This window comes from Zosterops lateralis (assembly GCF_965231275.1).
Source record: "Zosterops lateralis genome assembly, chromosome: 11".
Lineage (NCBI taxonomy): Eukaryota > Metazoa > Chordata > Aves > Passeriformes > Zosteropidae > Zosterops > Zosterops lateralis.
Window position 1 is genome coordinate 3,492,645 of NC_139771.1, and position 15,388 is coordinate 3,508,032.

Sequence of the window (15,388 nt, forward strand, 5' to 3'; positions counted from 1 at the left end):
TGTTTCAGTCTCATTAAATGGGCCACAGATAGAAAACCTCTGCCCTCTTGGTTATGTTCCTTGCCACTTTCTCAGTTCAGTGGGATGTCACAGAACTTTGGAGATAAATTTTCCATGACCCACAAAATCTCACCAGCAAACAACACACAGAGCTCACTTACCACACCTAACCAGGAAGTCTGACAAAGGAAAACCCAGAGCTGTTCTATCTTTCCCCACAACTACCAGAAAATCCAGCCTTAGTGGCACAGGGGGCACACACTCATCACATTCCAGGAACAGAGCTCACTACAGGGATGTGCAGTGGCAGATACCCCACTGAAAAGGGTTCATTCCTCCTCCCAGACCCCAGCAAGGCAGTGCAGGAAGCACAGCTCAGATCAGAAACTAGAGAGGGCACACATCTTTCTGTGGAAGCAATCCAAAGTGAGGCAGAGATAAGCACTTCCTATCAGTTCTCTTTAGATCCCCAGCTGCTCAGGCTTTTGAGCAGGTCCTGCTGTTTCCAGGGCCCAGCTGCACATCACATGTGCACAGCTTCATTTTCAGCTTATATTGAAAACCAGCTCCATTTCCACAGCACCCTCAGAATGCAGATGAGTTATGCATTTTGTGCTGAACAAAATCATTACAGCTCAGCACATCTATTGAAGCACTGGTACTGTTCAAACAGCCTCAGATCCCCTCTCTTTGGCATAATCTTTAAAATCAGGTAATTAAACCACAAAAAAAAAAAAAAAAAAAAAAAAGTGTGATGTTCAGACAGCAAGAAATATGAAGTCCACAAAAAGAATTTCAAAGTTTAGACAGAAGGACTGTTCGAGAACCAAGGAAACTGACTTCAAGGCCCTCACACAATCCTTCGCATGAACCAAGAAGTCAATATCCCTTATGGGTGCTCAGTTGTGGTCAACATTCAAGCTTTTATCTATTACCTTTTGTGCCTTCTAAAGCAGAGTAACCATTTAGACAAAGCTTTAACTCCTTATTTCTTTGTCTAAAATAGGGCTCCTCCTGCCCTACTTTTTTACTAAGAAAATATTTACAATACTAGGGAAAAATCAAACAGTAGAATAATTGGTTAAATGGTTAGTTCCCAATAGCAGCATTGCCATTCACAAAGTAATTCAGCTAAAAAACTTCATTAAATATCAGATTTATTCCTGGCCACGGAATCAGTTTTTATCACAATGCATTTTAAAAGCAAACAAAGGAACTTGGCTATTCCAATTCATACAAACAATTTGACAGAAACAAAGAGGGGAAAATTGACTATAATGATGCCACTTCTCACCAAACTACTACAGCAAATTTTATCTCTGTGTATGTTAGGAAATGGTATCTATGTCTAGGTTGATAATGGAATTTTTACATAAAATATTCTAGAAAATCCAACCAAATTCAAGCATCCACTGTACCAACAATACAAATAGAATCCCAATAATCATCAACTGGAAGACTGTCTGTCCTGGGGTGACTTTTTGATGTTTGTATCCCCATTCATCTGTTTAGCCCAGAAGTAAGTTCTGCACCTTTAAGAGTGGCTCTGAGAGCGAAGGAGGAAAAGAAGCATGGGGTTTGTTTTCAGAAACTGCACTCACTGCTCCACATTCTGCTCCTGGACTGGGTTGTCTGCAGCATGGACAGACAGCAAGACAGAGATCTCCCTTGCTTTAAGCTAGATGAGGCAGAGAAGCTCCCTGGACTGGATTTTTTTCTTTTTCTTGGAACTGTTTAAAGCTGCTCTGGACTGAAAACCCAGAGAAACACCAGGAGCTCACACCTGTGGCCCACTGGGGCTCAGGACAGCATTTTCCAGTGCCAGAGGGACGGACAAGACACTGGGTGAGCTGAGCTACAACCCACAGCAAGGACTTTCTTAGTTTTGCCATCTCTCTTCAGTACAGTGAGAGGTTTTATTGCTTCATATTATTCATTTTTTTATGCTTGTAAACACTTTGCTTGTTGAATAAACAGATTTTTCTACTTTTCTCTAAGGAAATTTTTTTCCAAACTGGTTAAGGGAGGGGCTGCTTGAATTTGCTTTCTAGAGGGACCCCATTCGGAGGTGTCCTCCCAGAATTTGCCCGAAACCGGGACAAAGACAAAAACAAAATGTAAAGGAAATTAATTTTATTTAGTGTTACCTTGAAAATCATTCATCCAGTAAATAAGAAAAACACACCACAGAGCATGAAATCATAACCTTTTCCACCAAAGAAAATGTTTCATTGGTCTTTGGCTGAAACGAAAAGATTTCAGAACACTGTAAAACAGCTTCATGACACATTAGACAGTTGTGCCTTTGACAGATAAACAGGGTTAAAACTAAAGGGAAACACAGTCAAGTTCACTCTCAACTTTGTCCCTGAGTTTGAGAGTTTGCTGCTTTAGCAATAAAGCAATTACCATCTCTGGCATTAAGGATCCCACTGATAAATAAGAAACCAGCAGACAGTTTCATAGGTCTCTACTTCCTGTCTCTGCTTGCAGTTTCCTGCCACATAAAACATTAAAAATAAAACACCCCACATCATAAACACCAGCCAACCATCACTGAGCTGCTTACAGATGATGTTTAAAAGAGGAATGTATCCTTAATTTGCTAATGAGCAACCATTAAGTCACCTTAAATGTCTTCCTGATTCATATAAAATTGCATTGGAGACGCGAGATTTGTCAATATGAAATATGACAAGTCATATTTCCAATATGGAATAACACAAATTGGTGTAAAAAATGTAACTTGGCTTTAAATTAATTCACTGCATTTCTATTAAATAATATTTATGAGACTACACAGGTCCCTGAAGAAGGAGTTCTCACATCACCCTACTTATGAGATTACAAGTAGCAGAAGTGCTATCAGTGTACAGCTGGGGCTGTAAGAGCAGACAAGGCAGAATGACTTCAAGGTTCAATTTGGTATGAGAAGTTCTTCCATCTCCAAAGCACTTTAGGTACAGGGCTGTACAAAATTTCTCATTCCAAGGAATTATAAAAATTCACTGTAGAGATTGAGAGATTTCCACAGTAGGATCCCAAAGACAGAGAAAAAGACCTTAAAACACAGTCCACAGGTTCAATTGTCTTGATTTTTTTGTACTACAAACAAGCAAAGGAGAAGCAACTGTTGTAGGCATTGACCATTCATAGTAAAGAAGTTTCAGTCCTCTGCAATATTTGAAGCTGTACTTAACAACTCTACACCTGACAGAAAAGAGAAAAAAAGATTTGGGAACCCTCAGAAGAGAAATATTTTAAAAGGCAAAGAACTAGTGAATTCTGAAGTAAGAGGACAGAATAATGTAGAGTTTGTTTTGTTTTGACAGATTTCAAAACAACATAAGAACAATCAGCAAGTCTGCATCTAATTCCAGCCAGACAATGGAGACAACTGCCCTTGGCTGTGCAAGGTCACTCCTTTCCCTTCACTGTCACACTTTGACTTCTCTATGATAATTTTTCAATCACCAAATTCTCATATAAAGTACTTTTGGCAATTCCAAGTGGGAATTACCAGAGTTTAGAAAATATTTCCAACTACAAGCTGAAGGCCCTGACCCTAGAAAGTGTGTCAGCCTGGGCACTGAGGTCACCAGAATTAACTCCACAATGCCACTGCAATTTTTTTTAAGCAGTCTGAGGATCTGCAGAGTTACTACATAATTAAACTCAAAGCTTTCAACTGCACACATCTAAGCACGCATTTTTCATCCTTTGACATCTTTTGGTCCATCCAAACACTGCAAAGGGATCACTGATTATTAGAAACCTGCCACTTGTACATTCTGAAACTGCCTAGTTCAGATCTTAGACCAGCAATACAATACACATCATATATTAGTACACCTAAACCAGCACCATTACATGTAATTTTAGAACTTCTGAATGTTCAGATTTTCAACAATTCAAAAAAAAGCCAATCCAGGGGTTGAGACTGAACAAGTAAAGAAACAAGATATGAGGAAAACATTAGAATAAAAGGAAGTATTTACTATCCAATAAAGAAATCTTCAATATGCATAATTTCTTGTAAAAAATCTTATTAAATATATTTAACATTCAATTGCACAGACAAAATAATTTTTATTGAGACAAGTTTGTTCATGCTGACGTTCAAAATCTCAGACAAACCCAAAAAACATTGGAATGGAAGTAAGAAGTTTCATGAGTAACCTTATGAACTGCACCATCAGTGATTGTACTCAACACCTTCTGCAGACAATGCCCAAAACCTCTTCCAGCTAAGGCTTCAGAGTATTTCTGACAAGTTAATCAATGCCCTCAGATGTGAAGGATCTGCTGAATGAAATAATCTCACAGAACCAGCAGGGACACACGCTGTGTACTCCACTAATTTACTTGTAAACGTCAGGATTTTCTGTTCCCCACTCTGCACTTCAAACAGTAACAGCTCAATCTCTCTGCACCACACTGTGTTCTGCTCCACAAGACTCACACTGGTGTTGGTCCTTGCTCTAGTGTTGTCCTCAGTTTTGGGTATTTTATTGTCGTGGTTGGTTTTGAGAGTGTTTTTCCCTGACCATTTTCTCCCCAGTGAAGCAGCACCCATGGCAGATAAGGGCTTCTAAACCACGTCAGGCCTTCCCACACTGTCCAGTGGCAGGAAGGGGAGTTCTCTACATGCAGTCTGTCAAACAGGGGAATGAATGCAGCTTAGGTCTTCAGAGGCTGTTTGAAGAAAAGCTTAGAAAAGAATAGTGCATAAAGAGAAAATTATTCACCTCTCTTTTGCTGTACTGACCAGTTCAGAAGACAAAATAGTATTCATGTGGCAATTGTCAACATTGCCACTCCCTTATCAATGTTTCCAAACACACGTAGAAACCTTTCTTCCATGCAGATCTCATGGAAAAAAAGCACAGCCCTTTACTGCAAGCATGTACAGGAACTGTTCTGCACAGGAGCAGGTCACGTTCCTTTCTTCAAGTAGCGGGAGACGAACTGGCTCCTGACAAAGTGGACGAGCTTGGTCTCTGAGAAGAACATGGTCACAAGGGTTGCTGCAAGGCACAGGGCACCTGTGCTGACGTGGATCAGCCTGGCCATCCAGCCCTTGTCACAGCAGAACAGCACCTGCAACAAAGGAAACAAGGGACTGCAGGAAAACCAGCCAGCACAAAGCACATTTACTGTCTTAGCAGGAAATAAGGTCCAACACGCCAACATCACAACCAAGCCAAGAGCAGTTTGCACATGCACTGACCCTACAATAAATCATCTTTAGGAGTCACAACATTTGCTTTCTTAAGTTCTGTCAGCAAAAAAATAACCATTCAGTAGATACCTGGTAAATGAGGAAGCTGCTGTTATCTGGCATGCAGAAATGTGTTAATTGAGAGGACACAAAACCTCTCTGGTGCTATCAGGTAAGTCTGCTACTGTACAGCAATATATCAGGCTATTTTCTAACAAAACTGGAAATCTCCCACTCCAAAAAAGAAAATTATCCTTTCTCAGGCATTATAGATTTTCAAGCTGTCAAATTTTTGTACATTGAAAAGTTCCAATCCCCTTAATAATCAGCCTGCACAACCACCATTTTGTACTGAATACATGTGCTAAACATGCTCTTAGCAATTTTTGTTTTCCTTCTAGTTTTGGTCACTTGTTTTTATTACAGAGTTTTTGATGCCAGTTTCTTGGTGTCCCCGTAAAATTCCCATTATTAATAACTAAGAACATGGATTAACTGCACACAGCAGAAATGTGTAAAACTTTATTTTACTTGTCAGATCCACCTCATACAGGTGGGTACAAAGAATCTCTTAACAACATATCCTGCCTTTCTGTAATGCAAATCTCCCAGCCTATTTTCCTAATGGAATTCCTCTTTTTGTGGACACAAAAGCCAGCTGAGAGCAGCACGGCCAGTGAAGCAGAGAGGAAGGAGCTCACCTCTGAGAAGGCAGTGACCACTGCACTGATGATGTAAACCAGCAGCAGAGCTGGGGAGGGCAGGAGGCCCCTGAGAGGCCTGTGGGAGCTTTCCCTGAAGAAGTGATGGATGTAGTGGGTGCTGTGAGCTATTCTGATGCCCATGTTGAAGCAGTTGGCAAGGATGAAGCCCACACTGCCGTACCAGTGGGTCAGGAAATAAGAGATGCACAGAAATATGAAAGACAAGGCCAGCATAACAAAATTGTACCTAGGGAAAAGAAAAAAAAAAAAATAGTTTAACAACGCATGCAGTTAACAGCATTCATTTACTAATGATCTTTTATTTTCTAACACGAGTAACGGAATTTCTCTTACCATCTTCTAGTGAAAATAAATTTGAGAAATAAGATGAAAAAAAAATTTGAAAGAATAGAAAATACATCAACCAAATTAAACCAATAACTACATTATATGAACTAAATTCTATTATGCTAATCAGCTGTGCACTCACTGCAGAAAATCAAATTTAATAGCAATTATTAGTAATGTAAAAACTTGTGCATTTTTGCTATATTATGTTGGGAATATATTAAAGAAAATGAATGCTAAAGAAGAATATGACACTTTATTTTGTTTCTGTTATAAACAGTGACTTGGAAAACCAGTGCACATTTTAAAGAGGTTGTGAAAGGAGCCCTTGCTAAGTCCAAAACAGCTCCCACTTTGATTATGGAAAATAGACCTCACCGAAATTAATTTGAAAGGGCCACATCAGGGACAGCCTAAACACAGAACCAGGAAATAATCCGGGCTGGAAGGGCTCTCAGGAGGTCACCCAGTCTAACCTCCTACAAAGCAGTAAACCACTGGATTCACACCCACAGCTTGGATCGTTCCTAAGTGTATGTCCAGTACCTGCGCAGGAAAAATGTTAATAGGTGCAAACTTTCACTGAGTCAAGTGATTCTCTTAAAAAGTGTAACTTCAAGCTAATCTGTGCAGAAAAAACACATTTAAATTACTTTACCAGTCAGTGATGTGCCAAAAGCTAAATTAACAATCTTTATTTCTTAATTTCTAACCTTTTTACACAAACTTTTCAACTTTTGCTAAAGCTTCTACATCTAAACCTAAATGCAGAGAGCCTAGCAAGGAGTTCCTTTTCTGTGGGGCAGGATATTGTTTGTGCCAATTTCAAAAGCACCAATTCCTCTTGAAGATCAGCACAAATAAATTTACAGGAACATTTTGGAGACACTGTTTCCTACCTGTCCACTTCTTCTTTGCACATTAAGGCAGATGTAAAACACTCTGTTATTCCATTGACAGCAAGAAACAGGACATACAATGAGTAACACCGGAGGAGATCTGGACCTAAAAAACACATCAAAAAGACAAATAGTTAATGATTTCTTTCATCAAACCACTTTGTTTTTACAGGCACTGATACTAAGAGGGAGAAATTGTAATGCTAACATTAATAATGGGCATTCAAGTATATTTGAACAAGTTTCCTGTCTAGGTATCTTGAAAAGAACACAAATATAGAAGGCAAAGGATTCTGATGAGTTAAATCAAAGATTTCAATAGTGGTTTCACAGGAAAAAAAACCAAACTGCTGATTTACAAAAAATTCATAATAGCTATAGGGTTTTGTTTTTTTCTAAAGAGTGGTAGTTTTTTGCCAGGTCTATAAATCTTTACCTGTCCCAGAACTGAGCATTGAGCCTCCATAAATATCCAGAGCCAGCTGAGAATAGGCATAGCCAAAAACGGTGATGGTGAGGCCAATCAGAAGCACAAGTTTCAGCAGCAATTCCAATACATTTGCAGCCATAGCAACATCATCCTGGAAAAAAAAAAAAAAAGTAGTAAATCACATGAACCAGAATCAATGTAATAACAGCCACTCTCGTGCAGAAATGCTACTTCAGAGAAACAAATCAGTTTGTATCATGTAAAAAGGTGTGAAACTTGTCCTTTGTTATTGAATTATTCACACACACGCTCTTAACTTGGTAACATTTTTTACATATTTATTATTCCACCCTTTTTTCAGTTCTACACACCAGGTAGGTTTTATATAAAATAAACATACAGAGACACCTCCCTTAGCCCAGCAAGGACCTGAAGGACAGGAATTAATTGTGTGCTGACGTGCAATTAGCAGGGCTGCTACAGGCTGACCCTCATGAGTGATCAGGAATATTACTCTGGGGAACAAAGCTCTTATTCATTAATTCTCCCCATATAACACAAACGCACAATAAAAATCCAGTTCTTTTCCTCCCAAAGCTGCATTCTTCAGAAACATTATTTAACAGCTATTGATACATTTAAGTAAATAAAGTACTTCCAGATAGTCTTTATTTAATAGATGTTATTATTTAAATAATGGCTTACTGTATCTGGAAATACACAGTAAAGTAGGTTTTCCATCACACTGTTTGGAGCAGCTGATGTTAACTCTATTGATGCAAGGTAGCACTATGCCACTGCATATTTTCATTTCTATTTCATTAGCATTTTACCTATTCTGTTTTCTTTTTGGTCCAGCCTCACTCAACATTTTTGTTCTCCCCTTTTCAATTTTAACAGCCTTGATACTCAAATTTAAACACACATTTCTGTCCAGCACACTTCTGTGATGCAACTTATCTGTAACAAAAATCAAGCATTTGACATGTAATTAATCTAAAAAAAAAAAAAAACCCACATACCTGCTTCTGATCCTTTACAGTCTTCCCTCTTTCCAGCACTTTAGCAAAAAATACATAAAAGCTCTCCTCAATAGGCAAAAAGATAAACCTGGCCACCAGTGAACCAAGGTTATTCACAATATCATATACACCTTAAAGAAAAAAAAAAAAAAGCAATCTCAGAGTTTTAAACATATTTTAGTTTCAAGTCTTTAATAACAACATGAAATCTAATTTAACATTGCCAAAAAAAGAGAAAACAAGTGGTATTTAGCACAACATTGAAGCAGTATTCTCTAAAAATTCTGACAGTCAAGCAACTACAGCTTAAAATTGCAAGGTTTGCTCATGGCAAAGGTAAGGCAAAAGCACCAACTACACAGAAGTGAATCTAAACCAGCACCAAACCATATGTAAAATTTTTGCTGTAGAGGAATTCAGAGGATCCTGATAAAGTTCACTGAATGAGAACAGGAATGTAAGGATTTACTGATACAGGAAAAGAGAAAGATATGCATCTAGTGAACATCCCTGCCCATGGCAGGGGGCTAGAACTAGACAATCTCGAAGGTCATTTCCAACTCAGGCTATTCTAGAATTCTATTATCTTAAAGTTTATATTAATTATTCCCTGAAATGCATCTCAAAGGCTTTGAAACATTCTCAGATTTTCAAGCTGTCTTCAGACACTAAGTCATTTTCAGAACCACATGAGGAGCAGTGACTAAGAAAACTCTTGTCACCATTCCACAATACCGTCACACTTACCCTGATCTCCAAAATTTAACACGTTCAAGAAAGTCATCACGTATCGTTCACCTGGAAGTTCAAAATAAACAATTTCAGAATGAGCCCCTAAATCTTTCCCAATACTTGTTCAGGCACTTCCAATACTAAGTATTCAAGACACAAAGTCAAATGGGACAGCACCTAGTTCTGAAAACCCTCAAAAACTCCTTTCAGGTTGGCTGTCATGTGCTTCATCTTCCCCCACCCAAGCTTTCTGAAGCTTTAAGTCAATTTTGCAAATAGGTTTCATGAGCCCTCTTCCCTCACACTTCTCTGTCAAGCCTCACCCTCTGTCAAAATCTGCTTCAAGAAGGACTGTTTGAAGAAACTCCAAGTCAAGCGTGCTTCCTTCCAGTTAACAAAGGTCTGCAAAAACAAAAAAACAAAACAAAACAAAACAAAACAAAAAACAAAAAACAAAAAACAAAAAACAAAAAAAAAAAAAAAAAAAAAAAAAAAAAAAAAAAACAAAAAAAAAACCAACTGAAATTTAACAAACGTGACTGAAATGACAGAGTAGAAATAGAAAACAGCAAGGCAGTGTAGGGCAGCTCTAAGTGCAGTGCTGAGGAAACCCACAGGGCCACAGTTACGGACCACCAATGTAAAGCATTGCTGAATTCAACACCAACATCACTGATGTGGCAAAAACTGAATCCCTGGTTGAAAAGTGCTGCTGCTGCAGACAAAGCACCCATAAGAGTATTCTACAGAAAATCCTAATCAAGGTTAGAGTTAGGAAAAAAAAAACACCCAGGGTTTTTAATGTGCCAGTATAATCTTCACCCTCACTGGAGATATGAATTCTTTACTGCTCTTCACACTGTCCTTGCAAGACTTGCAACGAAGAACCTGTATATTTTCAAACTATAAATCTAATCCAGAATATTGTCTTCCTCAATGGTCTTCTCATTTCTTTCTTTGTCTCATTTTTGTTTGAGAGATATTTGAGTGTCTCTAGGACACTGTAGAACATCATGGTTATTTTGTGCAGAGATCAAAGGTTCAAAAATCCACTGTTATATGGTGTTGAAACCCTGGTTTCTGGTTTCTTTTCTGCCTCAGATCCAGTGACAGCTGGTCATTCCCCTGCACAGTGCAGATGGTCTACCTCTAGTTAATGTCTATCAATATTTTGCACAAACCAAGTCAGCAAACCCATAACCATAAAGAGTTCAAGTTTCATTATGTTTTTCTGACAAGAACTGTACTAATACAAACTTCAAAGACAATTTCTATGTAATTTTTTACTTAATCATATCTTCCATAGTGCAAAAATAACCCCAAAACCACACAATTAACTCCCCAGTCTAAAAGCAACATTCAAAGTGCCCTCATGTGAGATTTTAAGATGAAAATCAAGAAATAAATTGTGCAGCTTACCTCATCTTCCACAAAGCTAGGTAATAGAGCTTTCACTCTAGCAACTGGAAATGACTTCTTTGTGGCTTCAGGAGATCCCAGAAACATCACAAAATAAATTACATAGCACATTACCAGAACACTGACATATAAAAGCTGGGAAGATCAGAAAGGAGAGAAGAAAAACAGTGAAACAAAATTAAATTAGAAATACAGAATTATATACTGGGTGAAAATACAGTGAGAAGAAAATGTACAGTCTCTGTGCCTACCAAAAATTAAACTAGGTAAGGCTTTAAACAGCTCTTAAGAATGCAGTTGATCTTTTTATCTTTTTTTAACCTGCAGGTTATCATATACCTTTGCTAATTTTCATGTTTTATTCAGCATTTTTAGAACATTGAAAGTCCAATTATAAAGCAATTAGTCAAAAATCAAGCTGACAGAGTAGCTACTGCCTACATCTCTTACTTCACAGAACATTTCCAATTTCCATCAATTATAAGTGATCTACAACAGCCAGGGCAAAAACTGAAGGAAAAAAAAAATTATCCTTCCTTGACTGTCGTCAAAAAAAAGTTTGAAGCTGAATTAATTGCACTTGATTAGCACCTTCTGATAAGGTAATGCAGGTTGGTGGTACAGGCTGATAAAGCTCTGTGTGATTAGAATAACATAACTTTATTTGCAAGATGTGCCTTCACAGACCGAAAGTATTTCCTTCTACCTCCCTTTAACTCAATGTCAAAGCATCAAGTCAATAATGAGTGCAGGAAAATATCAAATATAAATTCTAAAGCTTAAACCTCCCAGGAGCTTTTTCCTCTCAGCTTCCCAAAGTTCTTCAGCAGGCTAAATATCAAAGGAAAATTAAAATTCAGCTGGGAGAGAACAAAAGGAACTTACCTGAGCCAAGGAAAAAATGTAAAGGCCCCAGTGAGGATAAAGGATTACTAAAGTCACCGTCAAAATGCATTTTGACACTATTGAAAGGCTTTCAGCAATTACCTTTAAGAAACACAAAACAGAGAAGGGTTATTCTCTGGCAACCTAACCACGTACACAAGCTTAAAATATATACATTTAATGCACAGAATTTATGTAGGAATGTAAGATTTTCAAAATCAGTGTGAGTTTACTGCAGGTTTTTTTCTGCTGAGTTGGGCATTTTAGATTGTCATTTCTCTGAAAGTTTTCTATTCTAGCTTTTCACAGTTCCTCCATTGCATTTTCCCAGGCCTTTGGACATAAGGGAGAAGATTTTGCTTGGGACTATCACGTTCTCAAGAGATACATTTCACAACTTTATGTAGAATTGTGGAAGCAGTGTGTGTCTCTCCCTCCAATCAAAACCTAGGTTTCAGGATTTAATGATCTTGAAGGTAATAATGTCTAAACAAATCAACTTGCTTGCTTTACTGGGTACAAATTCCTGGATAAGTTACAAACCAGGCCATGCAGTGCTAAACAGTACACACAGGGGCTTTTATATGCTTGAATATGCAAAGATCTAAGACAGTAATCTGTGAACCTTTACTTTTCAGTAAAGATTCCCTCCACTTGCACACACCCCACAGACTTTACTAACCTTAAGTCTCACAAACAAATGAGCTTGTGCTAAAACCCAGAGTGGCTCTCCCAGGAGTTCAATAATGGCAGAAAGACCAAATGCCACCACACCAGCCTGATAGTGAGGAACCACAGAAGGGTCGGGGACTTCAAGCAGGTGTAGCCAGACTAAGCCCAAGATAAGGGACCAAAAGACACCTAGAGGGACTCTAGAAAGTTAACATAAAAACTAATTAATGGAAATGTTACTTCAGCAGAAGACAAAACAAAACATTAGATTACAATATCACATATGGCCACAATGATTACACAAAAAAGGCCCTGAAGAATTAATTCCCATTGTTACCACACAACGAATGAATGCTTTCCTTTGTAATGAACACCCTTAAGACACTCTCTGCAAGACACAGAAAATACTTTTCTGAGTTGTCCATTTTCTACTCCAGAGCCATGAGGTTACATATCTGCATTTTTGTGCCTTAGGACCAAATAATTCTGATCCCACATCAGCTTGCACATCCTGTTCTGCTGACACTGCTTCAGAAACACAGAGCTTCTGGCAGAGTCCATCAAGTTTTACATCACTGGAGCAAGATCTCTTTGACCCTCACACTATCAGAGCCCTAAGATACTTGACACCAAGCTCCTAAGACATATTTCAATGCTTCACTGAAGTTAGCCCTCATCTGAAGTTACGCTTCTCTACAAGGAAAAACTCGAAACAAAAAAAGATGCACACAGTCAATGTCCTTTCTGTCATTTAATGCTCACTTGAAACGCTATCACACAGCAGAGAGCTGACTACAGTAACAGCTTAAGAATAGAAACAACACATTTTAAATATTAGTATTAGACCTCTCCTTGACAGGGACAATCCCTCTGCTTCACATCTGGATGCAGATGAGCACACATAACCCCCCATTCCTGGGCCAGATCCAGTGAACAGCTGGGCAGTTCCAGGGAAACTCAGGTGCCCCAGTGGGAGAATACCATTTCATCATGCAGGGCTAGTTTTCCACTATATCAGGCAGGTGTATTTACTTCCCAGCCCAGCAAGGCTACATAGCAGCCAGAGCTGACAGAGGGAGACAGCAGAGAACACCAGGAACCAGAAGGGAGAAACAAGCCATAAAATCCACTTTACTGCAATGTGTGATTGCTTATTGCAATCCCTGTGGACTTCAAGCTGTTCTATTATATAAACAGCACCACAGCTGAAAGAAGCAACTCTACTTCCTCCCTATTGTTTAATTCCAACTCTCACCTTTTCACATCTCTCCTACCCAAACATTTATGTTGCAGGCTCACAAATGCACATAGAGTAATAAAATAACAAAACTGAGCAGGAAAAGGAAGGGAAAACAAAGTATTTGTGCAATAGAGCTTTCCTTCAACAGAAAGGCAACTCAAGCAACAGAAGAAATGGCACTTTTGGCAATGAACATCCTCATGTGCTCCAACAAGAAATCAAGTCCATAAACGCTAAAGCACCAGATTTGAGCAGCTTCCTACATCAGTCCTACATCAGAAACATGACTGAGGCTTCTAAATGCTGAAATAATTACCTCAGTAAATAAACACTTCCCCTCATCCTGTGAGCTCCCCGACAAACATGAGAAATTCTAAAGGAAGTAAACTGTTAAAGGTATCTTACGTCAGCCACAAAAGATTAATTGTTTTGGTCCAGTTTCTCTTGGCACTTCCACTCAAACAAGCTCTGCGAAACGCCTCCCTGGCCAGGAAGACAACTGTTGAGTACAGCAGAGTCAGCCTAAAAAAAAAAAAAAAAAAAAGAAAAAAAAAAAAAAAAAAAATTCTTTTTCTAAGTTGTAAATCCTTCATGCAGTAGCATCACAGTTTTTTACACACAACTACCTGGCAGACAACTTCTTACAGGTGTGCAAGTATGGTTATATGAGCTAAAATTAGCACCATCTCCTAAAAACCGAGAGAAAGTAATTTCGTGTGATGATTCAAATGGCAAGAATACGTGCTGCAGACCAAATGTGAAGATACAGACTACATCCCATAGGAAAAGCACATAGTATCTAGTTTTTCCTCTGCAAACTGACGGTCTGAACACAAAAACCAGGCCGGTGCTACGAGTGTTTCAGACCAAAACAGACCTGAGGAGGCATGAAATGACCAAACCCTGTGACACAGCAGATCGCACAGCATTAATAAGAACCAGTGACAGAGCACATTCCGGCGCGGAGCACAAGCTCTGCCCCATAGCCCCGGGCTCCCCCTCACCTGACATTGACCACGCCGATGAGCTCCCGGGACAGGTAGCGCAGGGTGAAGGCGTTCAGCGCGAAGGTGACCACCCGGAACAGCACCTGTGAAAGAAGCCGCACGGGAAGCACCTGCGGCGCCCCGCCGAGCAGCAGCAGCAGCAGCAGGAGGAGGATGAGGAGGAAGGAGGGAGGGGCAGCCCCGCACCTGCAGCAGGGCGCTGGACGAGGCCAGCCGGGCGGTCTGGCCCAGCACGTCCTGCGCCGCCATCGCCCCGCTCCCGCCGCCAGGAAGTGGCGCGGCCGCCGTCGCGCCGGATCCCGTCAGCGGGGCGGCACCGCCCGGCCCGGCCCGGCCCGGCCCGGCCCTGAGGGGACACGGCGGCACCGCCCCACGCTGAGGGGACGAAGGGGCATGGCAGTACCGCCCGGCCCGGCCCTGAGGGGACACGGCGACAGGGCAGGACCCTCAGGGGACACGGCGCGGGGAGTGGCGCCCGCGGCAAAGGGCGAACGGCCGAGGAAGTTCATCCCGGCAGGAGCAAAGCGCAGCGCCACAGCCCCGGGTTGCTCCGTAGCCAGCCACAAACTGCCGCCTGGCTGACGGGAGGAGAGAGCGCCGTGGACGGGGATGGTGGCATTCAATAAGCGCTGTATTTCAGAGATTGCTGAAAAACCTTCCGAGTTCCACCAATCCCTTTCTAAACTCAGGGCAAAGCCGCCCTGAGTTTAGAAACTCCAGCCTTCGCTGACCTGAGGAGAAACACAACCGAAACGGAGGGAAAACGCATTCGCTGCAGGGAGGGGAAAGGATCTTCCTTCAGTGGGGAA

General features: G+C 40.3%; 1 protein-coding gene across 1 annotated transcript; it reads right to left on the reverse strand.

The window, feature by feature from the left end:
* Positions 1-1,198: 1,198 nt before the first annotated feature.
* Positions 1,199-14,988, reverse strand: RFT1 (RFT1 glycolipid translocator homolog). The gene is made up of 13 exons (XM_083869817.1): positions 14,766-14,988; positions 14,577-14,662; positions 13,978-14,094; positions 12,343-12,532; positions 11,661-11,762; positions 10,776-10,910; positions 9,680-9,758; positions 9,372-9,422; positions 8,625-8,755; positions 7,609-7,753; positions 7,173-7,278; positions 5,923-6,172; positions 1,199-5,100 (listed from the first exon to the last, which is right to left on the reverse strand). Exons 1-13 carry the CDS (start codon positions 14,826-14,828, stop codon positions 4,936-4,938), a joined length of 1,620 nt encoding a protein of 539 aa, XP_083725943.1. The 5' UTR covers positions 14,829-14,988; the 3' UTR covers positions 1,199-4,935.
* Between the last annotated feature and the right edge of the window lie 400 nt (positions 14,989-15,388).

Coding starts and splice junctions, on each gene's coding strand:
- RFT1 (XM_083869817.1), bottom strand. CDS start 14,828: ATGGCGGCGCAGGACGTGCTGGGCCAGACCGCCCGGCTGGCCTCGTCC. Junction 14,663..14,765: donor CGTCCAGCGCCCTGCTGCAG/GTGCGGGGCTGC, acceptor CTTCTTTCACAG/GTGCTGTTCCGGGTGGTCAC. Junction 5,101..5,922: donor TGGTCACTGCCTTCTCAGAG/GTGAGCTCCTTC, acceptor CCTTTGTTGCAG/GTGCTGTTCTGCTGTGACAA.